Raw genomic sequence first — 27,172 nt, 5'->3', positions numbered from 1 at the left:
ACCGTGGTTGAGAACCCCTTCCTCCAGCAGCACTTGCCACATCCCGACTGCCTGCGTCCGCGAATGAACACAAGGGCTCTGCTGCATCATCCAGTCAACCAGCTCTGTCCCAACACAGCATTGTCTGAAAGCGAAACACACACCTAATCAGTAAACACAGACCTCCTTCAGGCTGCTGTCACAATCATCAATACAGATTCTGGACCTCTTGACAAGGATGGCAATCTCACAGATCCTATGAATCAAGTTAGTACCTGTGGAAATGAAAAGAAGCAGGCTAAGCCAGCTTGTTAACTTGAAAACTTCTGAAGCAATCAAGTACACTTTTCTTGTAAAAACTAGCTGCCATTTCAACAGTATGTAAAACACAGCTACATGAATAATTGTGTTTTAATTTGCTGGGAAGGTAAAACAAGTTTACAGATAGCTGATATTCCATTATATTTTTACAGAATATTTACAGATCTGAGAAAAGAGACCACGGAGAGATAATGAAAAACATCAAAGATGTTACATTTTAAATGCCACAGTGCACAACGAATAACCCACTTGTAGGTCTTCAAATGGTATTTCCTATCTCTTATCATGTGAGGTGCTCGAGAAAGAATTGCATTGCGTAAAATCTTCCCAGCTCTCAGGATCTTTTCAGAAGGGACCTGAAGTAATGAATGAAAAAGAAGAAGATAAAACTAAACACACAGTCATAAGTCACAGTTCATAACAGCTATATAAAAACACTGCCTTCAGTTGAAAACTGAAAGTTGGGAATGACCGGTACATGGTAAACATGTCAATAAACAGTTTGCTATGTTAGCTATAAAGGTCCCCATTACCTGTGTAATGGGTTTAGAAGGAGAGGGTTTGGCTTGGCTTTCAATGAGAGGTGTCTGAAAAACAAAATATGAATACAAACTGAAAAGAAATAAATGAAAAATAAATGAAAATGGCAACATAAGACAAAAAAAGCTTCAAACATATATGGAATGAAGATGAAACAACCAAAATTGTCCCATAGAAATGTATTACTCCATTAGCCCATGTATACTACCGATTCTGATTAACATGACCACATTAACAGTCTATTGACAAACCTAAAAATATTAAGATCGAACAAAACAACACAACATTTGAATGAATGTAATACAGTAAGTGACAAAAAAGCCTAATAAACCATACATAGATGGGTGCTCTAACAGTTAATACTTAAAAAAAAAAAAAAAAAAACACATGTATATTGTAAAGTTAAGTCTGCCAAAATGTCTTTATGTGTGTGTGGATGAGGAACACTTTCATATGCGATTTAACTGCCTTCACCGCCAGTGCATCTAATTAAGGGCTATCCCGGAGTTAAATTTAAAATATAAAATAATTATTGGATGCCCTTCTCACTTCTACTCCTTCCCCTTTGTGGTTTCACCTCAAAGCCCTGTATCTCTTACACTTCCTCTCACTGACAGCACTCATCCCTCAACAAGATTCAATTACAAATAATTGACTGAACTTTTTTTATTTTTTCCTTGCTGACTGACACGCTCATTAGCCTCACACTCAGATATCCTTCCCGCTGTTGACCAGCTTTAGATTCAGCCTTTAAGATGCAATGTCTTCTGAGAAACTATAAGGATTTCAGGAAGTCAGAGAACACACTGATACCAAAAGTACCCTGTAAAGTATTCTGTAAAATAGCCATGCATAACTGTTAACAGTAAAACATTTTAGACAGAGACAAAAAATACAGCCCTGAAAATACAAGATTTGAAATACTGTATGTTTTTTTGTTTTGTTTTGTTTTTTCTGAACACAGAGGAACACAGTGCCCTGATACAATTTTTAATCAAAACAACTGTTGTGCTAAACAAAATAACTCTAAAACGCTTGCATTCAGAATGAAACTGTGATGGAATAAAAAAAAAAAAAAAAAAAAAAAAAAAAAAAAAAAAACCAAAAGCTCTTGTCAGCTTCTTTGGGACTGATTTACTGTATTGTACTTCATTTCAGTTCAGTTGAAAATACCAGCACACGTTTTGGAGAAGCCCGTAAATGCAGATTTCTTGTTTGTATTTCTTTTGGAAAACAAATGGAGCTGTGTGTTCCCATCTGAGCTTTCTTCACTCAACATCTGCTTGTGATGGAATAAACAGTTCAGAAATGACAGATAAAAGGGACTATTGTGTGTATATATAACACACTGTATATATATATATATATATATATATATATATATATATATATATATATATATATATATATATATATATATATATCCCCTCACCCTCCTCCTACTTGTGACCATGACAAGGGATTAAACGATCTGCAGCTGCTGTTTAACAGCTCTGTCAGTCAAAGAACCAAGGCAGCTTCCTGTATTCATTTACCTGTCCCTTTCATTAAATACAGTTTTCATGTTTTTTCACCGCTGTGGTGTTTACCTTGGCCAACTCCCAAAATCATGCTGAAAACAGCATGCAATGCATTACAACCTTCGGTACCGGAGTTATTCTTCTCATCACACAAAGCACAACCTTTTTTACTGCAGAGAGGGCTCTATTCATAAGTATTTTGTTTAAAACCATCTGTCGCTATGGGATTTATGAATAGGAATTACAATGTACAAGAAGGAAAGAAGATCATTATGGAATATATGCCACCAATACACAGTAGCACAGAACACCAACTGCACCTTCATACTCAGGAGTTAAGAGGGCTAACAGTCACTTCCATTGCGGAAACATGGAAATCCATTTCAAATAATTACTGTTTGCCTCTACAGGTGAATGGCTGATTCAAGTACAATGGTTACAAAATGTATTTTAAACAAGGTCTGTTGTTTGGATCACACAGGTCCCTTCTCTGGATGAAAGTGGCTTTGAGAAGAAACAGTGTTTTTTATTTTGTTATTTAGCAAAATAAATTAGAACTTAAATGGGCTTTTCAGAGAGAGGAATGAATCTATCCATCAAACACATTAAAAACAAAACTGCCTCAAAGAAATAACAGGGTCTAAAATCCAAAATGAATATTAACCATGAATAAAAAATAAATAAATTATATATATATATATATATATAATGCCAGAAACCATTATATGCATTGCTGCTTTGAAATAGTAATGCTACATAATACTTTCGCCAATCATTTGTAAGTGTAAAGTCAATACAAAGTATTTTGTAGATTTTAAATGATGCTTGGATCCTGTTTCTAGTCAAAAACGATGTTATACAACAAATGAGAATATTTGCATGTAATCTTAATGAGGCTATCAGCATGAGACATTAAAGCATGGGTGTCATCATGGTCCATCTACCTGCTAGTGTCGGGGTCTCTCTCTGGCCTCCAAGGAGAATAAAAGGCGTGCAACAATCTAGACCTATGATGCTAAAAATAATGTGTTGCTAAAAGGTCCTTTGTACTGTGCATTTAAAGGAGTCTTGTCACTTCCAACAATAAACGCTTATATATCAAATCTGGAGCTTACAAAAGAATACAAAAAAAACATCCTCTTACTAGAAAAGCTAACACAGCATTTTTAAAGTGGCTGTAATGGGCTACCTGAGCATTTTACATGCGGTTTCTTTCAGTGACATTTCTGTACAGAATCACTTCTACTGATGCCAAGGTACTGTGAAGAACCTTACAATCAGTTAAAGTTAACGAACATTTTTAACAATTTATAACCTCTCCTATCATTATCACTATGTCCAATTAAAAAAAGCAGCGCCAAATGCTTGTTTAGTTTATGGCTGTCTTCTGCCCTGCGAAATAAATATTTTCACATACAGTAGCTGCAGTTAACTCCTAGTGATTATTAGGTTCCAAGTCATCTAATAAAGACAAGAATGCTCAATCAGCTTTGACAGAAGCAGCACAAGAGAAAGAGTGTTTTGGAGATGAGCCCATACGGATGTCCAAACTGAACTAACATTAACACAACAACATTACTGGAGCGTGTGTATTACCAACAATTCTAAGAGCAAAACACTGGGACCGAAGATTATTTTTATAAAATGAATTGCTGTGAAACAATGCCCAATCAAAATATTATTCTGCAAGTCTGGACAGAAATGTTATTTTCATCTACTTAAAGGTTAAATAACTATTTGTTATTTGTTAAGGCGGGACAGGAAACACTATAAATGTGTACAAAGCCAGAAAAGGAGTAACTTCTGTTTATATTTAGTAAAGGTTAAACAAGTGGCTGACTGTCCTGTGTCTCAGGAAGCGAAAGGAAGAGGCGGATGTAGATGACGTTAAGAAGTTTATATGTAGCTTGTTAAGCAGAACTTGAACCAAGAGATGCAAATCTGTCTCAATTTATTCAAACTTACAAACACGAGCTTGACATACAGTTTATTGCAAAGATTAAAATATTACACACCATCTAATTTGTTTAGCTGTGTCGTTTTTTGACAAGGTCTAATCTCCTTTGTTCTGTTAAAAAAAAAAAACTCTCCCCGAGCTCAGGTTTGCTGTGTACCTTCGTGTATGGTCTAATGATGTTTAGCTACACAGATTTATAGAGGAACAAGCTTCATTTAAAAAAAAAAAAAAAAAACACATTATGGAAATATAACCTTATTCATATATCAAACAGAAACGGGAGCCCCTACCTTGTTTGAATGTTTAGAGACTGAGCATAAGGAGTGGTTACTTATACTCTCCTTGTCGGGCATTCCTGAATGAATGAGAAACACACAACACAATCTATCATGTTCATTCCATTACCCTCACTGGTATTACAAAAAGACAGTCCCAGTGCTGTACCCATTCATCAATCCTGTATTTGTTAACAATAGAATGTGAATCTTTGTTCAATACACAATACATACTGTATTAAAACACAACATTGTAGTTTTATATACTATTCTTACACAAATATGAAGTTTATGAAAAAATAAAAGACAAATGGATTAGGAACTCCAATTTAGACAGCAGTAAGTTTTTGTCATATGTCAGAGAGGGATCAAAAATAAAATACTTAGGACCTACTTTTGTGTAAATGGGCTATCCTACATACAACTGAATCAACTGGTATTACAATGCCATCCCTAACAGGGTATTCTGTAATACTGATAGATGAAAGACAAATCTTTAAAGGTCAGTGTCAGTCACACATATGTGGTTCTTTCAAAACTGTACATTTGAGACCGTTTTAGCAAATGGAAGTGGCAAAACAGGTAAGGTTTGTTTGCAGCAATTAATTTAAGGCTACATTCTCTCTCTCTGTGCCAGCAAAACACCAGCATGCAAACAGTTTCCATTTATCTAAAGAGAAACTGCAGTTCCACCTTATGAGATTACGTCGTCCTGCCAAAACATAACCATAAAGTACATTTTTCTGTCTTTCATTACATTCTAAGGCGTTTGTCTCCATTCCAAAGACTCCTTTATCTACAGCACGGTCTCCTAGGTGTCTTTGCATCATCAGTGGCTAAAGATCTGGAACACCTGTTAATCTTGACTAATTAAGCCAATAATTGGTGCAATTAAGTAACTGAGCGTTCGGTTGGAATGAAAACCAGGAGACCCTGTAGCTCTCCAGGAACAGAGTTGGATACCCCTGATCTACAGTATGCTCAATGAGTACTAGGTAGGCTCTTTTAACATAATTCTTTATGAAGAAGATGTTGAAGTAAATACAGTAAATGCTTTAAAATGAATATGCATTGCATTGCATTAATTAACAGTGATCAATAAAAGTAACATCTTTAATATTATTATACTTACTGTCATTGCTGGGGCCAGTTTCCATAACACCGTAAGGAGGTGCCAAAAGTCCAGCCATATACTGTCGATATTTCTGAGGGGAAAAAACAAACAAACAAACAAACAAAAAACATTATTAAAAAAGTATTACCAAGAAATAGACCTTGTATGAATTAATAAAAAAAAAACCTGTCAAACAAACATATTTTACACAAAACATGTTTTATATGGGTAATTCATTTTCTACATATTGCATTTAAAATGTTTCTCTACATATCTCTACTAAGATTACAATTATGTTATGTAATTATGCAGCTGATCCTTACGGCTGGCTCTAAAAAGTGTTTTAGAGCCTCATAACTGGAATCTAATTTAAAATCTACTTCAAACAAGTTCAGAAAACTACAGAGCCTGGGAGGGGACATGAGAGATATAATATATATATATATATATATATATATATATATATATATATATATATATATATATATATATATATATATATATATATCACACACACAAGATATATATTTTCTTTCATGTCCCCTCCCGGGCTCCGTAGAAAACCATCCAATTTGTTTATAAAAATAATAAAAAAAACATTTCAATTAAGTTATTTGTTTTTATTATTATCCATGGGGTGCCAGATATCTAAACATCAACCACAGAACAGTATGCATTATACACATCTCCCCCCCCCCTTTTTTTTAACCTCCTTTCTATATGAATCGTCACAGAAATGTAAGGCAAATCAGACAGAAGTTACAGAAAATCTTACTGAACGTATTAAATGTGTTCAGTTGTTTCTAAACACAAAACCTTTTAATTTCATTTTTTCAATACACTGTAACTATATTAGTTTAGCCTAACAAACAAAAAAAGTTCAACTTCTAATAAATAATTAAAATACCACACTCTGCGTTCATCAGCACATCCATCAACTGCCTGTGTAAGCACATTCATGAATATCCTGTGTATTCGTGTGACAGTCTAACCAGCCAAACAGATTGCTTTCAAAAGCCACAGCTCATACCTCTAGACTCGTCATGATTTGATCAGGTCCTCTCAATTGTATGAGTTTCTAAAACCTGCACAATGTTGGGATTACCAGAGATTACACCTACTAAGCAATTCTGACCGTACACAAACCCTACAGGTCGTGAACCTTTAGAGTGTGCACAAAACTAGTGCGATACAAAATGAAGCTGTATGCACACATTCTATTAAACATTTGAAATCTCAAATCATGCAGGCATGCCAGCTATCACAGTATAGACAACATGTCATAATTAGCACACTATGCTCAGATGAAAATAAACTAAAGCCTCTTTGATAAATCAGGTCTGAGTTTTGATGTCAAAACTTGAAAAAATTAACTCACACGAACCTGGTAAATACCCACAGTCTCTCTGTCTCTGTCTCTGTCTCTGTCTCTCTCTCTCTTTAATTTTAGGTATGGGATATGCTGCTGATTCACGTCTTCCAGGTAGCTTTTAATCAAGCATGAAGCTTAGGTCAATGACCACGAATTGGACCTCATTAAAAGCACTGACCTTAGAGCAGTTTCTTACCAGATGTCTTCACCGTCAGAACAGAGTAATACAATTAAATTCTACCCACTGCTTCCTTGCTAATCAAGTGACTGTCCCACATACAAAATTGTCCCATATTCTAAAATATTTGAATCTTTACAGGATTACCTGAATAATAAAAAAAAAAAATAATAATAAATACGGCTTTAACAGTGCAACAATTGTGTATGTTGTACCTGTTCATCTAACCCTTTTTTTTTTCTTCTGTGGTGTAAGAGAAAGACAGCTTGACTTACCCAGAGTAGTTACCATAGGTCCAGCCCTGCAAGTATCCCTGAGGGGGATTCTAGTTTTATCTATGCTCTGGTGTTCTCAGAGTGGCCACTCTCCAGGCACGTGCTTTGTGTTTATCTCCAGGGCTGGACAGCACTCAAGCGCTCTTTCTGATTGCTACAGTAGATAGATGTGACCAGCACGGATTGAGCTGTATTCTCCACAGCGGATTACAATTTAGGATTTAATCGTATTCCTTCCGCTGCCCTGTTAGCCGACCACTGGCTATGCACACAGTACACAGTCCAGGACAGTACTGGATGGTAACTGCTAATGGACCGCTGCTAACAGCAGATTTTCCAATAAAACAGTTGCTAGGAGATTAGTGTGTTCCAAATCGCCTGAGCTTTCTCTCTCCAGCATGGAAGTGAGCACTGCAGGAGCCCTGGGGTCCCGAAAGGCAAGCACAATAACACAGAGCGCCATCAATAATTAAAAATATGAAAAGCTATTTATGAAACCGAGTACAAACCTCCTTTTGTGCTGAACATTGTATATGTATTGCCTTTTGCTGATGCATGTTACTATCTTATGAAATCCCAAGTAATGTACATAGCTGGTTTACCCCATGACCCACATCAAAAAAAACAAGGTGTTACACTCTTCCCACACAGGCATTCAAATAGCGCAAAGATGTGTACAGTAGATGGTTAACCACTTAAAGACAGTTTTTTTGGTGTGTTTGCCTCATTAAAAATCATAAATAAATCATTCATGTTTTACGATTGACCACCGAAAAAAAATCACTACCAACACATATTTACCATTGCAAAGCAATAGCAACCTTGATATACAAAACACAGGTTTAATGCTTTCAGACTAACATCACTCTGGTGCTTAGGGCTGAGTAGTTTGAAATGTCTATTTTGATCAGCAATATTGCAGACTTGTAATTGCTGGTTAACTCCGGCATCAGAAAAAGAAATGTCCTAAAAAGAAATACATTAATTCAGCTGTTGAAATTATGGTCTGGGGTAAATAATTACATAATCTGCTCACTAAGCATTCACTCAAGAGACACTGACAGGCAAGGTAAGTGGGCGTCAGTAAAATGCTGTTACAGTTAGATGATAAGCAAAGGCTGGAGAGTATTATAAAAAAAAAATATGGAAATTAGATTTTTTTTTTTTTTTAATTAGTCACAGTTTAAAACAGAACAGATTATGTGCTGAATGTTTTTTTTTGTTTGTTTTTTATCTTCCTACATTTTCTAATTCTGTTTTAACACCTATGCATAATTAAAAGTGGCATTCATATTACAAAATTATACAGCAGTACACATAGTCCATAACATCATTTAAAGAAATTTTACCACACTAAATTTTTAATCCACACTGAGTATAAGAACATAAGAAGAACATAAGAAAGTTTACAAACGAGAAGGCCATTCGGCCCATCTTGCTCGTTTGGTTGTTAGTAGCTTATTGATCCCAGAATCTCATCAAGCAGCTTCTTGAAGGATCCCAGGGTGTCAGCTTCAACAACATTACTGGGGAGTTGATTCCAGACCCTCACAATTCTCTGTGTAAAAAAGTGCCTCCTATTTTCTGTTCTGAATGCCCCTTTGTCTAATCTCCATTTGTGACCTCTGGTCCTTGTTTCTTTTTTCAGGCTGAAAAAGTGGGTAGACACTGTCAATACCTTTTAGAATTTTGAATGCTTGAATTAGGTCGCCACATAGTCTTCTTTGTTCAAGACTGAACAGATTCAATTCTTTTAGCCTGTCTGCATATGACATGCCTTTTAAGCCCGGAATAATTCTGGTCACTCTTCTTTGCACTCTTTCTAGAGCAGCAATATCTTTTTTATAGCGAGGTGACCAGAACTGCACACAATATTCAAGATGAGGTCTTACTAGTGCATTGTACAGTTTTAACATTGCTTCCCTTGATTTAAATTCAACACTTTTCACAATGTATCCGAGCATCTTGTTAGCCTTTTTTATAGCTTCCCCACATTGTCTAGATGAAGACATTTCTGAGTCAACAAAAACTCCTAGGTCTTTTTCATAGATTCCTTCTCTGATTTCAGTTATCTCCCATATGATATTTATAATGTACATTTTTATTTCCTGCGTGCAGTACCTTACTCTTTTCTCTATTAAATGTAATTTGCCATGTGTATGCCCAGTTCTGAATCTTATCTAGATCATTTTGAATGACCTTTGCTGCTACAACAGTGTTTGCCACTCCTCCTACTTTTGTGTCGTCTGCATAAGAGTAAGGTGGTTTCAATACTTCGAAACAATTGCTAGGTGGCACAATATAAGTCTGGAGCTTTTTGAAGTTTGTTGCACTCCCTGTACAGTCAATACTATTCATATTTAGTCTTAAATAGTCCAGTACTGACCTCCTGTATATTTACTGAGCACCAGAACACAGGGCACACTTTCAAAGAAAATAAGGTATCCGGAGTACACATGAAACAATGTGAAATGCTGTAGTATCAGGAACACCATTATATGAAGCAATACCTCTGCAATAGACTGCAATTCAGCACAAAAACAATATTAGAGGGCACATAATGTACATCCCCAAAAACCCATTACAAGCCAGATCTGTTATTTTATTGTGCACATTTCTGTTACAGGCCATCAGTCATTTACATACTTTTACTTCAATGCAGAAATAAAAGCAGAGCATTTGTATGTCTATACTCAGAACACCAGCTTACAGTTTTATTACTAGATGCCTGGATCCATTTTAAAAACAGCTGGTGAGCAACATTTAGTGCCCCTACCTGAGCACTGCTGGAGGGGCCTGCCATCTCGGATTAACCAACTGAGTCTTTTGCCAAGGTGTCAAAGTGGACTGAAGTAGAATCAATTCATTGACTTTCTTTTTTTTCTAATTTTACTAAATAAGCAATCGTTATGCTTACAGCAGGTCCACCAGATCCAGTGTTTTCAGGTTCTTTGGGTTATTTATTTTACACAGGACTTGTCTGATGAAATTGGTATGACTTGAATACCAACCCTCCCCAAGAAATGTCCAATTCTTAATATAAATGCTTCATCCACACTGAAAAAGAACATTCAATGGACTAAGTAAGCTGCTTAAAGCTCAAAGCAAATCTAATACTAAAATTATATATTGGTTATTATTTAAAAATGATATAAAATGCAAAATGCAATCTTTTAATCTTCACAAAATGACCAGGAATTCTCACACACACACACACACACACACACAATTTATTTATTTTTTAAATGGCCTATGTTAACATCCTGTGTTCCCATAAGGCAATATAATTTTTACATGGTAATTCCTACTGGGACAAAACCTGAACTAATTGCAAGTTCCCTTTATAGCAGTACTGTATCTGTCAATGTCCCTACACCTATTAACACAGAAAGGTTTATGACTTCATTAATTGTATTCTCTTCCCTCATGAGCAGCCACCACTTAACCTGTCCTGGAAGGTCTACAAGTCTATTGTCTTTCCTTAGTATTAGTAGAGCAAACTCAAGTGCTAATGTCTAAATTATGGTTTACTTGTATAGATCCGGAGTCAGTCCAAGTGACCCAGCTTACATTGACAAGAAACAAGCCTAAGCGCCTCATCCCAGTGTACATTATGTGAATCAACCAGCCACAAAAACAGGAACTGCAGCTTTGAATTCAGGCTAAACGGAACAATGGGTTTGAAAGCCTGATCCTTACAATGCATGGAGATACATCATGCTCCACTATATAGCCATGAACTGTCTGACCCAAGAGGATTGATAGAAACTGAATTGCTTTTTAAAACTGTGGGAGCTTTTAAGTGAAGAACAGCAAGCAGGCTGGAAATCTGTATACTGAATTCAATCAATATGTATTATTTTGTGAATATTTAATATAGGATCTATAACTGTAGTCCATTAATCTATGAAAGCAGTTTTCATGTATACCATTGTGTACCATCTTAAGGTGTACAACTTTTACTACATGTGTGAAATGTTACTTGCTTGTTATTGTCATGTGACAAGCTGGCTATGTATATCAGTGTGAATGTTTCCTTAACAAATCATTCGTGGAGACAACTAGCACTAATGGATCAAGATCCATATAAGGCATTCATTTTTAGGATTTTTTAATTGAGAGATGGGTTAAAAGGTATTTTCTCCATAGCTGTTCATTGAACTTCTGGTAACTGGTCATTTTTAATCTGTGTTTACTTGTACAAAAAGCAATCCCTTACAATACAAGTTGGATCATTTATTAAGTGGCGTTAGTGGTTTCGAAATGAAAGACCTGTACTCATTTTGAACTGACTTATGCTTGTAAATCCTTACCGAGTTTTCTTTAAAGCCAACATCCTGCCGATTTTCTTCATGCATTTAAACAATGGTGTTGTTTACAAGAATTCACCTTGTACAGTTGAGTGTAAAGTGAACCCGTTGTATAATGCAAACCAAAATGGACCCAATTCAAATCTAAAAATACCCATGTGTACTCTTTCTGGTTGAACAAACTTGTCTAATGCATTTAACTAATGCAACAGGTAAATAATTAATCTGCTAAAAACCCACTGCATTAGCTGTAATGTTCAATTTTACATAGTGATTACCTTTGGGTAAAAAGCATTATTAATTCTCATTTTGAACTATGTGTTGGCATTTTAATTCCATGTTGAAATGTTCAGTTACAGGTCACAAAATAAAGTGCAGTTTGCATTTATTATGAAGCAAAAGCTATTTTGAACAAGGTATCATTCTTGAACCCAGTTGAATATTTTAGACCTATGTTTCAATGTGACAAAATACCACTGAAACAGTACCTATTGAAATTTGTATTTTCTACAACAAGTTTCATTATATTGATAGCTGAAAAAAAAAATCAAATGCATGTCAGCCAAGTTTTTCCTGTTTTCTGAACAAAACAGATTAAATCATTGCAGCACCTGATTGCTATAGTTTTAGAGTTTAAAAATGTTTCAATGATTTTCAAGTTGGATAAACAGAAAACATGGTACTTTCTGTGTGTATTTTGCAAATCATTGATTTTTCAACCCCATCATCATGCATCCTCTATTAAATATGAAATAATCCAGTTGCATTATGAACATTTTCTGGGTGTTTACAATCACACAAAGTCTGCTAAACAAAAGTCTGATTGCTGGTTGTCTAAGATAGTGTTATTCAAAAATTGGAACTTGTGATGTTTTTGACAGACATCAACAAGCTCAGCTTATTACTGTAGTTCATAAGAAATGAGTCTGCATCTTCAAGATCCTTCCCCTTTCTATGCATCGTTTGATTATTTTTATTTGAGCCAAATGAACATATACATTTTGAGTCTACTCAGGGACTTTACCTGTAATGCCTTAATTGTATACAACACATGCCCTATAGTCCCAACTGCCATCAGTATATAATGAATGGATACAGAATCTTACCTTGTGTAATTGGACTGTAACTTCTAGCTTCTTTCAATTGTGGTTTTGCAGGCCAATACAAATATTCCGTAGAGTCATTGAGAATTGTAGGAATTTGTAAACCCTCTATCAGAACTGTTTGCTCTTTTCCACGTTTGTACTCTACGAGACTCCATAAGATATGAGGCCAATCATGATAAAAGTTAACATTTACTACCACAGAACTAGCTCTCAGGCAGATTTTACTTCAGTCTCCAAAAACAAACTGGATCTCGTGCTAATAGAAACATTTTTATTTATTTTTTATAAATACTTATATAAATCCTTAAATCCAGGCGAACTCAAGTTTCCCGTGGGGGTACAACAACAGTAGACATCATGAATCAGAAGCAGAACAATCTTGTCAAAAAAAAAAATAATAATTCACCCAAAGTATATCTATACTTTCAGACTGTACACCTCTGGGAGCCCATGTTCAAGGAGTGAATTGAGTTGGTTGGTCATGCTGTAGCTTGGCCCCAAAAAAGGACATCCCAAAACCACGACACAATCTGACACATCTGCAGGCTTTCCGAAGTCTTATAACTTACCAGTTGAAGCCACTGCCATTGCCACCCACCTTTAATGAGCATGCACAAAATAAGGTTTTGCAACTCCCAATACTATTATAACACAAAAACAAATGGCACCAATATTACTCAAACAAAGAAAAGCCACAGAGGTTCTCTCTCATGTGGCAATCCACATGCTTCATCAGCTGTATTGTATCTTGATTTGGAAATTCAAATTTGATTTACGTTTAAGTTTTTCAGGTACCTTTTCTTCGTTAAATCAGACATGCTGTTTTATTTTGTTGCTTTTTTAAGATTATGCTTTTGTTATGTACCTTCATAGAGATTTTGATTTATATAAAACTAAAACAACATTTACAACTACTTTCAGCTAAATGCCAAACTAAAATATCAAAACTAAATGAAGAGAAATCAAACTCACCTTCATAATAGGTGCTTTTTTCGTGCCACAAGGTCTTGTCACACGTCTAAATATACGTAGCAGCATTTAAGCAGACCACGAAATCCAAAGATGCATCCAGCCCCTTCGCCTTTGGGAAAGTGAGTGGAGTGCAAACCATTGCTTTTTTTAGACACCTCGTAGGAAATTTGTATTGGCAAGCTTTTCAGGAAATCGGAAGAGTGCGTACATGAAGAAAAGGAGCTGTAGACAAAGTGTCACCTCCCAGCATCACTCCCTTCCTGTAGGACATGAGGCGCTTTGGCAGCAGGAAAGGATGTGAGCTGAAGGAGCATTATCTTTAGCACTGCTGCTAATGATAGCCCCTCCTCCACTGGAACTCTCTACACAGAAGAGCCATAGCCAGAGTGGCAGACAGCTTCTCTTTAAAATATATACCACTATATTCCACAGCATTTCATCTGTATGTAGGTTGCCTTCTGAATCAGAATTCAAATCTTAAACAATCTACCCTTGTCTAGAATTAAGAAAAGCCTCATACACTGAATGATGTGAAAAAAAACAGGTCACAGCATAAAAATAGAACAGCTTCCAAAACATATTATTTTTGGACAGGGTTTTTATCGAGTGCAAATGATTATATTTCACGTACATTAGTGTAAAAACCCTGTATTCAAAATTGAATCCTCTTGTGTAGATTTTATTAAGACAATTGAACTGATTCTATGGTTTTTAGTTTGTAACATCAAGAGTTACTTGACATTGCAGATATTTCCTCTTTGACAAAAAATCTTATCTTTCTATCACTCATTAGTTATCAAAAGATCAGTAAAAGGTTAAAGATCAAGAGATATTTTTTCATGTTAAAACAAAAACATTTACAATTTTAAATAGGTCTTTGTAAATTCTGAGAAATTTCAATAGGAATAAAGTGTTGAATTTATATTTACAAAATAAACATGGTGACAGTTCCATTAACTCCTAATATCAGGAACATGCTATGTAGGAAATGTTATAGGACTGCAGTAGACAGCCTGTCAATATTAGACTACCCGCAAAGGCAAACCAAAACCTTGCTAATTCACTGATTTTTTGTTAACTACTTAATGCCTGTTTATTATATGGAGAAAATGACTAATGTATTGCATACGAAAACTTGGGCTTCTGTGGATTTTAAACACAAGATGCTACTGAAGGTGGCAAAGTATTGTATTAGATACAGTTACACCAAGGGGCATTACAAGGTAATGAATAGGTTGCTCTTTTCCAAATGGTTTTATTTATTTATTTAATTTAGTCAAAAATATTTTCAAATGCTGTAATTATCATCTATTAACCATACTTGTACCAGAAAAGCACTGTTAATTTGAGTGTTTACTTTATGGAGCAAACACTGCCCTCTATTGGATGCACATGCCGTTAAAAATTGAAGTTAGAACATCAGGTTGTCAAGATTCAATGCAAAAATAAATAAAACCACTATCTTGCTTGACAGAGCAATAACCTAACACTGAAGATACCCCATGAACAGCTAAATTTCCCACAACCCTGTCACAAACTATAGAGGTGGACCTACTATAAAGGAATCAAGGTCTTAATCATCCTGAATAACCTTCTTTCTATCATGACATTCAACAGCAGCAAGTTAGACAATCAGGATGTTACTCTGGGATTTGGCTGTGCTTTTTTTTTATGTATTGATTTTGTAATTGGGCCTGCAGCCATCCAATGTCTAGTCTGATCCCAGAAGTTAAGTAAAGCTGGGCGTGGTCTGTACTTCTGGGTGTCCTCCAAGCTAACTCCAGCTCTGCTCGACACGCTGTTAGTGACTCAGCAATGGACCCTCTGTAGCTGCTCCATGGCTTTCGGGGCCACTCGTAACCCTTTTGATGAGAAGGTGTTGTCTACTGGGGACATCAGAAAAACCCACTGGAACTCTTTAGCCCCCCCCCCCCCCCACAACGGCCAAACCAACCTCTCGCATTTCACCTGTGATTTCAAAACCAGTCATAGATGACATGGGAACAATTAGAAGAAACTAAGTCAATAAGACAAAAGTTTCAGCTAGTGACTTCATCAGCCTCACGCTTGCCCAAGATCTCTTATAAGTCAGTTAAGTTTTCAAGTTCCCTGCCCATATCAGAAACGTGTCTAATTATATGAAGTACAGTACTTTGGCTTCGGTTTTTACAGGCAAAGTGGAATTGTGGTTCCATTCATAGTTTCTGTATTTTAAGTCATTATTACAGGTTGGTTGCAGTTGCGGTTCAGTGCAGACCTAACTGAATCAGCAAATCTAGCCTGTATAATATATCTCTCTATCTATCTATCTATCTATCTATCTATCTATCTATCTATCTATATATATATATATATATATATATCTATATATATATATATATATATATATATATATATATATATATATATATATATATAGATATATATATATAGATATAGATATAGATATATATTAAAATACCAACGGCCTATCATTGACAGAGTATGTCTGGTTATACCATAGTCTCGCCAGGTTTGAAATTGCTGGCTGTGTGATTGCACGGCGAGTCACAGTACGCTGCCCTAGCCCAGCCTCCAAAATGCCGATTGCACGAAGGCGCTGCTCTCTTGACAGACGTGGCATATTGTTTTTTTCTATGATTTTCTTTATTGCTTTTACTCAAGCTAGCAATTCAACAGCTGAAATCACTCCATATCTAGTTTCCAATGAACGGTCTCACTTATTAGGTGATTAAGTGCTTATACTTCAGTCATAGTCACTCAAGTGTGTCAAGGTCAAGGATAAATAATCTTGTGATTAAAAAAAAAAAGAAAAACATTTACATCTACAATAAAAATGTTAAGGACTTGAACCTGTTAAAAACAATGACATGGACTCGAAGAGACAAGAATATCTCTATGTGCTATGTCAGCTATTGAACAGCAGGGGAACGTGATTTTACTTATCAAGCAGAATATATTCATTTAACATCTAATCACTGCAGCAATTCTACTTAGGATTATGAATCAACAGAATTGCAAAACATTGAAAAAACATGATATTTATCTGAAATTATATTCAATAAATAGTTACTTTTTACCGACTTTTCAAATGCAAAATAGTTACCGACTTTTCAAATGCCATAAAACATAATGTACATTTAATCGTAATTTGAAACCAATCTGAAAAATGAAATGATCAGAAACTGAGTCAATGTCAAACAGTTACAGTATCCAGATAACGATATTTTAAGTAAGTATTATTCAACATTAGACACTGACAACATGTATAATGCCAAACAGGATGATTTAAGGGTTCTATCAGAACAGCTAATCAATCTGCAATGAAAAACACATACTGTAGCACCAGCAAGCCAATCGGTACTCTACAAGATACTTATTAGCATGGTGCTGAAGCCAAGGTACTGCAGTTGTAATAAATAGAAACTAATGAACCTTTTTTTGTCATTTCAGGAACCTAAACGAAGGGATGTGACAGCTCAGGTCTCTCTAAGAAACAGTACCCCAATTAGATAGACACCCCCTTTAAATGAGTGCTGTAAAATAAATGTGCTTATCTCTTATTGGCTTCACTACCATTAGTATTGGTCCCTCTTATTACGCTGAGAATCTTTTGGTTTCTTAAATTTTCTTTTAAGTTAATTCAGCATGTTCAAATATTTCAGTGACAATGCTATTGATAAATTGCTGAATCCTGGTACCTTTGATGTAGGTCACATGGTCTAAAACACAAGTGAAAACCAAAAATGCAAAGACAATAATAATATTAAGTGGTGAGAAAATTGATTTTAAAACCTTGGTTAGCAATCTTTTAAACCTGTGTCTGATTAGAGGGACTGACGCTGAGTAATGGTGAACATACAGTGCTAATGGATGCAGACAGATAAATGCAGCAAGAATCATCTCAGTTATAGAGCAGTTGAAACTTACCTCCCACAGTGTTTTGAACTCCTTCTGTTCAATGCGCAGAAGCTCACTGTACTCTCTAGTAACGATGGTGGCGTGACGGGGCGTGTTATCAAGGATTGACTCGCCAAACGCCGTTCCGATCCCCAACGTACAAATAGTAACAGCATCCTTTAAGAAACATGAAAACATGTGTTCTTGTGACTGCTCCAATCATCTGGCTTCTTGGACTGCTTTAAGGGAAAACTTTAATTAAAATTAATTAATTTATTTAAAAATATTCCTCCAGAAGAACCTCTTGAAATGTGGCATCTCATTCAGTGGAGTGGTCAATAGCACTGTGAATCATTACGCAAACTTCATAGGTACAAGAGGCTCTCTTACAATTCAAGTCATAAAACAAGAACAAACACGGGCAAGATAATGCATCAAATGGCTTAAGAAGTCTTCTAAGATTGTTTGGGGGGGGGGGGGGGAAACACACCCAAAAAGCCTTCAGAAAAACATTGTTATTTACTTATTGCTCTGCTGCAGGGCCATGCTATAGTTTCTTTTAAAATACTAAAACATTTTGTCTGTTTCATTCCTTTCCTCAGTATGTCTTTAGACCTTGATGAGTGAGGAAGCTGTTATCCAATCATTTCATTGTGAGTAATGGTCAATTAGAGTACTTGAAACAAAACCATTATTCGAGTTCTTTGTTACTGAAAAAGTAATCTCTAATACATTACTCTAACGCAGTTGGACAAGGCAACAGCACAGGAAACCAGGGCAATTTTTTTTGGGGGGGGTGGGGGAGTTCAGCACAAATAAGGATTTAAAAAAGAGAAAAGTACAGTACAATAATTAAAAGTGCTCAGCGGCAGACATTGAAGCAAATGGATAACAGCCAAACAACCAAAAAAATTAAAAAGCTGTTTTTACACATGACCCTGGAGTGAGTATTGATGCATTGAGTTATCAGAGAGCTCGGTCACCTGGTGTCATTAGAGTAACAGAAAAACAGATATTCAAATCAATCAACACTTGGCCCACCTAGCTATGATCCTCAACAATCACCCTTATTATTGGAAGCTACAGACAAGTTTATGTGTGATTTTATGCAGTATTGAATGTGCACCTCTTGGAGGTTTTCAAAAAAAAAAGAAAAATCACATTATTCTTAATCTTTGAGATTTAAAGACAGGTTCAGTACATCACGAATGTAAGGTGACTACACTGCATATTTTTAAAAGATTGTGTATCCAGCTGTTGGAAATTGGATCTACAGAGATCATGTCTGTGATTCAGAAAATCAATGTGGCTGTGGAAAGACTATCGTAGATGATACTACCACAGCATTTAATTGAAATGTTACATAAAAGCCCCCTTCCTGGACAGCAGCAACACAAAAGGTTTCCATGACAACTGAACATGAGAAAATAAACTGAACCTGATTAATGTATTAACCCTTACGATTCCAGCAGTGACTGAAATCAGTGAGTCACAGGGCAACACTTTGATGAGAACTGTTCACAGTTTGAAGCTAATTATTAATTGTTCACACCTACAAGCCTTATTAACTTCTCACAGTCAGCATAGCTGTTAATTCATATTTTGTTCTCAAAAGCTGTAGAAACGCAAATGCCACTTAGTATTGTGTGTGTGCGCTTCAGGTTGGATGTAGAATAGTGTTACCACAACAGAATGAACAATCCATGGACTGCTATATGTATGTGTATGTTATGCTGCCTTTTGTTTGTCAACTTCTGTTATATTTCAGGGTGTTTCAACATCAGACATTGGTTATAAGTGTTAATGTTATGGTGAAACAGGTGAAGTCAGAGATTGATGTCCTTTTACCTGGTGGTTAGCAGTTTCAGACACTTTAACATCAAGGGATCCTGACAGTACAGCGTACCAACTGGTTCCAATGTCCCCCTGACGATATACTGCAAAAAAGACCAGCAAATAGAGTTTAGCAAGATGGCATTACAGCTTGCTTTAGTGAGTTCCAGTTTCTTTAAAGTCAGTCCTTCCAATCTACATTCAAATCCTGAAATTAGCAATATAATTGAGGATTTTAATGCACAATGTCATAGATCAGTTTAAAAATATACGTGAAATTCCAAAAGAAAAAAACAAACAAAAAAAAAACACCTACATGTGATTCCTTTCTCCAAGTTTTCATAAAATCCACAGAGACATATTTGTTGCAGTAAATTGGGATGAAACTTTTCAAAAGCCTTCACATTCTTTAGGCGGGCAAATATGATATCAACATCTTCACCAGAGCGTGTAGATGGCCTGAAAGAAAGAAAGAAAGAAAGAGACAGCTGAATTAGTCTGTTCATTGGATTACTTGTAAATGCAAACAGTGTTTCATGTGCGCTGTGGCAATGTATCTACTAAGGTTTTTTAAACTTTTAAATTGCATTCCCTGCTTCAAGATATCTTCCCATGTACCTGCATGGACCTCTCAGAACTACATTTCCCATCATCTTCATGCTCACATATGTAATTGAGATGGATTTACCAGTGAGTTACCAGTTTAGTTCTGAGAGGTCCATGCAGGTACATGGGAAGCCATCTTGAGGCAGGGAATGCAATTTAAAAGTTTAAAAAAGTGGTCAAAATGTAAGAAAATAAATAAATAAAAACTTAAACAATACCTTATGTAAACAGTTGTAGCAACACGTGAGAACTTGTAACACAATAAAATAAAAAGGTTCTTATGTGCCCTTTAAAAGCACAGGATTTCTCTCCATTATGATTGAATGGAGCATGGCAGTGGGAGATAGTGAAATAAAACACAATGCACAAGCAGGTCCTACAAAACAACTCCAGTGCATCATCCCAGATCAACACCCACCTCAACTGTTCATGCCTAAACCATGCCCAAAACAAACCAGTAATGATTATCCAAGCAGATCACAGGTGTGTATGGACCACTCCCTTATTGACTGGTCAGACTCAGGCAAGCTCAACCCTAATTACAAATTGCATCTCTTGACCCTACAAAATACATATTAAATTATAGTTTGTGTTGAATTTGTTTCCAAGATACTTTTTTTTTTTATCAGAGTGCTCTCTCCATCTGTTTATTTACAAAATTCAATAGCAACGATATAAATCACTGAACTTATAGCCTGAAGCAGGAAAATACCTTTTGATTTTTTTCAGTTCTGCTCAACATTAAAGAGTAAGTGGTTTCAAATAGAATTGCTTTTTTGATATTTCTCTTACAATGTTATGGTGTTGCAATCATTCTGCTTGGTTCTGTGTTGCTCCCATGTTGAGTTGTTCCCATCTTTCGCTAAGTCTTCATGTGGCTTTTGCGCTTGCCTGGAGAATCCTAATGGCTTGGACTTAACAGCCTTCCTCATTCCATTCAAACCATGTCACAATGCAACCTTTCAACTCTGCTAGCCCCGCCCACTCTGTCTACATATACAAGCTAACTTCAATACAATGAACCCCCGATGGGACCTGGAGAAGTGATCGTTATATCAGGAAGTTCATTATAATAGGGTTTGCTGCATCAGAATAATTAAGAGCCACCCAGTTTGAATTGAACTTCAACATATAGTACTAGTATAATAACAAAGGAGTAACATTAAGCAGCAGTGCAATATAATACATTTTTTACTCATCCTCCATTTGATGTTTCCCTTAAACTGTCGCAGAGAAACTGTGAGACCAAAGCATTACACATATTTTAGAGTAATTACTTCTTGCCCCAAGGTTTATGTAATTGGTTTGGTTCAATACATGATGAAAATACCAGTTATTAACTAGTACTGCACAATATCTTGATTAGAAAAGCTATGGCGATTAGAATATAAACGCAAGTACCATACTTTAGTATTAACAACAAATCCCCCCTAAAAAATAAGGATACGTTTTGTTAGGTCAGCAGAACTGTTTAATAAGCATGTTTGTTCTAACTCCTTTTGCCTAATTATATTAGAATGATATGTAATTGGACTGTTGCTCTTTCTGGCAACAAGAAAGACTAACCTGTGTGGCTATTACACATAAGCTTGATAAAATACACACACATTAGTGACAATGGGTGCAACTAGAACATCAAGGGACCACATGTCACGAATGACGACTATTACTTTGGTCTGCTGGAAGGCAGAACAGTGCTGAGGTTGTGGCCACTTACAAACACCAGAATGTCCTTCCCAATAATGAGGCGGCCACACCCTAAAATGTACAACAGTCCTATTTTGAAGACAGGTGTTGTCATGTTAACAGGACGGGGCAATAGCTTGAAGGACTCTTATTGCATAACTTCTAATGGTGAAGATTTGAATTCTTACTATATTACAGCACACTGTAAATTGAAATTGTTCATTGACAGATTCAGATCATTCACAATTAGGTTATGTAGACATTACATTTGTAAATGTATTTTACTTTACTTTTTGGACTATTGTAAACCGTGATGAGCCCATTTTAATCTTGCAATGTGTAATGATACAACAACCAGTTTGATTTTTAGATTTTGTGGACCATTTATCAAACTGCCAGCTAATAACCTGACCGGGTTGCTAAGTGTATGACCAGCATGGTAGTTCTTAAGCAGCAGTTATAATGTTTATACCGCTCAATAATAACAGCAGCAACCCTACTTCCTGTGAGTGCACAGCCCTACAACTCAGTCAAGTTTAACTGCCAGTATTTTGACCTATTTTGATGCTTATTAACAATGTGTTAATAATACACTGGGTGATTACTTCTTTTTAGAGTGATTGCTGCTGTTTAATGGGAACATGTCAACATGTTTATTACTATTCAAGTGCTCTGTTTATTTGCGAGAATGTATCTGGTAGTTCAATCATTTGTCAAACAAAACAAGTCAAGTTTAATTCATGCATGGTCAAGTTCTCCTTTATAATAATTCTGGGTACAAATATATTGTAAAATCACAGAAAAACCATATGGGTGTTTGTAATGGAGTGAAATTTAGGGTTTTTTTGGGGGGAGGTGGCTTCATTTCCATGTTTTTCTTTAAGAACTGAGGCGACTTGTGTTCAAAATGCTCAAGGGAACTTTTTTTTTTTTTTTTTTTTTTTAAATATTAGTGGACGGGGTGCTTAGTCTGTCTGCAATGCATCTTGGTATATTTTTAAGATGGCAGTCACTGGAACATTGTTCTGTTTTTTCTCAGCCATTAATTCAATATTTACAGTCTTGTTTATTGCTACTGATGGAAGTAATGCTCAGCACTGGAGGAAAGAACAGCAGCTAGAGGGAGAGCATTCCCTTAATCAAGTTCTGCCAGGATTTCGGTGTCCGACCACATTTCTAAGTGTCAAAAATAACCAGTTCACTTTCGCCTCCTCTAGTTACAAAGATCCATGTGTATGGTTTGTTACCTGTGTGCAAATGAACTGATTTTCCCCGTTGTTCAGACTAAAGTGTAGCAAGTGAACAGAACTCAGTTAATTTGTAAAACAAAAAACAAAACATGTCTTCAGATGAACTGAGTTCAGGTTGTTTTCTGTTTCTACTACACTATAAATGAACCGAACCATATTGATTTGCACAGGATTCGTGGTGTGTTTTGTTGCTAGTCGGTGAGCACTGGAGGCTGAAGTGCTCCTTATTTATCCAGATTATAGACTGTATAGACAGTAGCAATGCAATTTTCTTCACGTCTCCCTGCAATCATTTCTCAAGATTTTCCAGCAGGTGCCACCAATTCAATTCCTCATTCAATTTTTTTTTTTATTGTACCTTCAAAGATGTCCAGTGCCAATTATAGTGAATTACATGTCCATTTTGTGATGTCAACTGCCATCCACCAAATTAATTTCTTGAGAAATCGAGTTCAAATCCAGCTTAGGTCACAAGTTATATGAATTTGGTGGTCTCCAGATTAATATATAATGCATTTAACCATTGACTTGGAGGTGGGAGTCCTGATTGATAAAGCTTGAACAATATGAGACTGTGTGCTCCTTGCTAGACATCAGCAATCTAAGATGAGACTTTAGTGAAAATAAAGATACATTTGCAGCAATGCCTAATGCAGCATCATTCAAGATCTATGTTATTTATGACTCAGGCAATAGATTTAATAAAAAGACATAAAAACTGCAGAGGACAAAAAAAAAAAAAAAAAAAAAGATATGAACTCAAACTAGATTGTTAGAATTACAAAACTTTGCCATTTATATCAGAAATATTACAAAAAGAAAAAAGTGTAGGATCCAGCTAGGTTGTATTAATTACTTTGTTTTCCCCTATATTAAAGAAATGGTGTTGCTTTGTCCCTACAGGCAAACAGCCATGTACGAGTAATATGACCTAATTTGTACTGTTCAGCCTTGTTTCATAATACACAGAGTGGTTGAAGGATACCAAAATAAAAACACAAAAAACTGGACTATATAACCATACTTTGGATTTCTTAGAAATGAAATGGACTCTAGGCCTTTACTTCATATAATTGAGCATTTTCTAAAAAGACGGTGCTGTTGTTCAGTGTGTTTGGAAGATTGTACAAATTTAAACTTCCTGAGGCATGCAGCTGTTATTTACTGATGTATCTAAACAAACACAACTGATGAAAAACCTTAAAAAGTGAATACTCTAGCCATATTAATGACATTTGCTGGCAATGTACAAGTACAGCAGGAATAGCATTTAAATCTCCCAAATATTAAAGCTTAAACTTGTTCAATCAATATTCAAGAGTTAAAAAATGAAACACCCCAATTGAGCAATTGAGGATTGATTAGATCATTATCAACACATATTTAACTCAATCTGAGGATTAAACAATGTGGATATTTGTGCTTTTATAAAAATTACTGTCAAATCAGATCTAATGTCTGACCCTTGGTGATCAACACAATGCACAATTCACAGGCAAGACTACCAATTTCACTGAAGTTTAATCTTACTAGTGCATCTTTTTTGAAACCTAATATAGGTCAGAACTCCAAGGCCTCGCCAGGACTCAACACAGACATGGGTTTACTCTTTGATCTCCTGTGCACATCCATGCATATCAGCAGGAGCTCTCTGCAGGGCACAGTCTACAGTTTCATAAGCCATACAAAACCAAACATTAAAAGCAATGCTTCAGCTATAATACATCTCATTTCTGTTTCTATTGCCTTAATTTGCATGAAGGTGATTTCAAGAACAATAGCAAAGCTCTTGAACTAGTTTAAAAACCCAAATTGCATGACAAAAGCAAAATATTGTCTTGTTTTTCGCTGTATAGCATCAATATCAGGGTGCACTATATTATATATGAATAATACTGACAGGCACCTTTATATATCCCAACACTGTGATACTCTAAAGAATGTCCGTACCAAGTTTCATCACAATCTGATAGAGATACTCTAGACAAGTAAAATTTGACATAGATAGGTATGTATGGACAGATTCACTGGTGCCTCAACCCCATTTCTGGGATATAAAGTAGTCTTAACTTTAGGAATTTTGTGTCTAAAAATAAATACACTGTATATAAAAAAGCAAATCTTTGTGGTTATACTTCTGGTATAGTTTACGCGTTATTTGTTATTTGTTTGAAAATGTAAATTCTATATATTGTGGCATATAAGCTGTCAAATTTTTTTGGGGGGAAAATGTATAATAAAATATTTATTCTTTACTTTTTTCCATTTTAAAGTTTTTATTAAGGCAATTCATATATATATATATATATATATATATATATATATATTACTAATCTCAGTACTGTAGCAACTACTACAAACTGTTTTATAAAACCAGATGCTTGTACACTATTTCATAAATATTAGTTATAGCAAATAGAATGATTGTAATAGTATTTGTTTATTTACTTGTTTTTAAAGTAAATGAATACCCAACACTTTTTTTAATGGACTACAAGTAAGCATTAGAGTGAAAGACATTACGAAATGAATGATCTATGCTGTCACATATAGAACGATACCGCTGTCATGAATGGTACCCTCTGCATTCTTAATTAATCACTAGGCCCTTTGAAAACGCCTGTATATCAGATGACCACCAGGTGGCTATAAATGGAACTACACTGCAATAGCCCATATTTAAAGAAACGATTTATGGTAAAATGGTTATTTTCCTAAATACTGCACTGTATAAAGGCGGGACACAGGAAAGCAATCCAATGTATGCAGCTACCTCTGTATGCCGCAAATACAACAGATCCTTGGCATTTAGGCTATGGCAATAATTTGGCATTTTAATCACACGTTTCCTTGCTTACGTATTTCACGCCTGTTTTCGTTTTTAATCTAATACACAGAATTTAGTATATTACTATGATATCCTTTACAACTAAAGAGAATAGCATAAGAACTCAAGAGTAATACCCGTTATTTAGTCTAAATAACATAAAGGATGATATTGTGGACTGCATTTTTCAGTTTGGGAAATAACAGCTCCGATTTCAATGTTCTATTAATGTGTTTTAAATGTATAAAGGCTATATAATTTCACATTATTTTCACAGATTTCTTTATTGTATTTTATTTATTTATTTATTGCCACAATTATTATGCTGCACTGCAAAGGCATAAAGCATTAAAAATGCATGGAAAAAAAAACAAAAACACAATGGCACAGAGCTTTTGTAAGCGTCTCCAGATTCAGATGTTTTGCTTGTATTGTACTTGTCGACAAAAGTCAATAAAATACAATCAAAAGGTTTTCGGCAGCTTTATATATATCTCGCTCGACTCACCTCTTATCAAGGCAAACAATCCATTCTGCAGATGCAGAAGAATGGGATGAGGTGTGCGCCGCTACCATCTTTGGCGAGATCATGGACCCGCCGTAGCTGTAAGACGATTTACAACACCCTCACTCTTAATGCGCTGTTCCTCGATCCCCTCCTGTATATAAAAGCATCGTTTAAACGCGATTAGTCTGCTCATCCCTAGCCTCAGGACCCTGTATCCCGTACCAATACCGTACACAAAGGGAAGCTCTGCAAATAATATGATTTCTGACCACTCCAAAAACCGAAAGAGGTTGATTATTTTGATAAATGATTTTTGTATTTGTACCCAAATGCGGATTTGAAAACAGGATATTGAATGTCTACTTTTGACAGGTGTCGTGGTGCGTTTACATCATCATTGTATTCCTGGCTTCGCTTTCAGGTAAACTGTCTGAAGCGAGGCTGCGCCAGAGTGGTTTGATGCACAGCAGCTCCTGCGTGTTTTTTTTTTTTTTTATGTTGTTCTAATTCACAGGGGCTTTTGTCAGTCTGACTTCAGTGAAATGGATGCTGCGCGACTCATTTCCGTGGAAACTGCTCACTGTACCTGGCGTTTAAAAGTTAGCATTTAAAAATAAAGCAGTCAAACCCAGGAGGATTTAGG

General features: G+C 35.7%; 1 protein-coding gene across 3 annotated transcripts in view; it reads right to left on the bottom strand.

The window, feature by feature from the left end:
- LOC121323653 (rap guanine nucleotide exchange factor 4) overlaps window positions 1-26,915 on the bottom strand; it is a 45,210-nt gene extending 18,295 nt beyond the window's left edge. The window contains exons 1-9 of one of the 3 annotated variants that reach the window (XM_041264834.1): window positions 26,530-26,915; window positions 19,969-20,111; window positions 19,668-19,756; window positions 17,850-17,996; window positions 5,725-5,797; window positions 4,608-4,672; window positions 834-887; window positions 550-656; window positions 3-124 (exon numbers count right to left, since the gene is read on the bottom strand). In XM_041264834.1, the coding sequence (XP_041120768.1) occupies window positions 3-124; window positions 550-656; window positions 834-887; window positions 4,608-4,672; window positions 5,725-5,797; window positions 17,850-17,996; window positions 19,668-19,756; window positions 19,969-20,111; window positions 26,530-26,612 (883 nt within the window). In that variant the 5' untranslated portion in view covers window positions 26,613-26,915. Of the gene's footprint in view, window positions 1-2; window positions 125-549; window positions 657-833; window positions 888-4,607; window positions 4,673-5,724; window positions 5,798-13,919; window positions 14,062-17,849; window positions 17,997-19,667; window positions 19,757-19,968; window positions 20,112-26,529 lie in introns of those variants that run through there. The other 2 variants (XM_041264835.1, XM_041264836.1) reach the window with 2 other exon arrangements.
- Window positions 26,916-27,172: the final 257 nt, after the last annotated feature.

The sequence above is a fragment of the Polyodon spathula genome, chromosome 11 (assembly GCF_017654505.1).
Source record: "Polyodon spathula isolate WHYD16114869_AA chromosome 11, ASM1765450v1, whole genome shotgun sequence".
Classification (NCBI taxonomy): Eukaryota; Metazoa; Chordata; class Actinopteri; order Acipenseriformes; family Polyodontidae; genus Polyodon; species Polyodon spathula.
The sequence above is the reverse complement of the archived record's forward strand: the minus strand, read 5'-3'. Positions and strand labels throughout refer to the sequence as shown.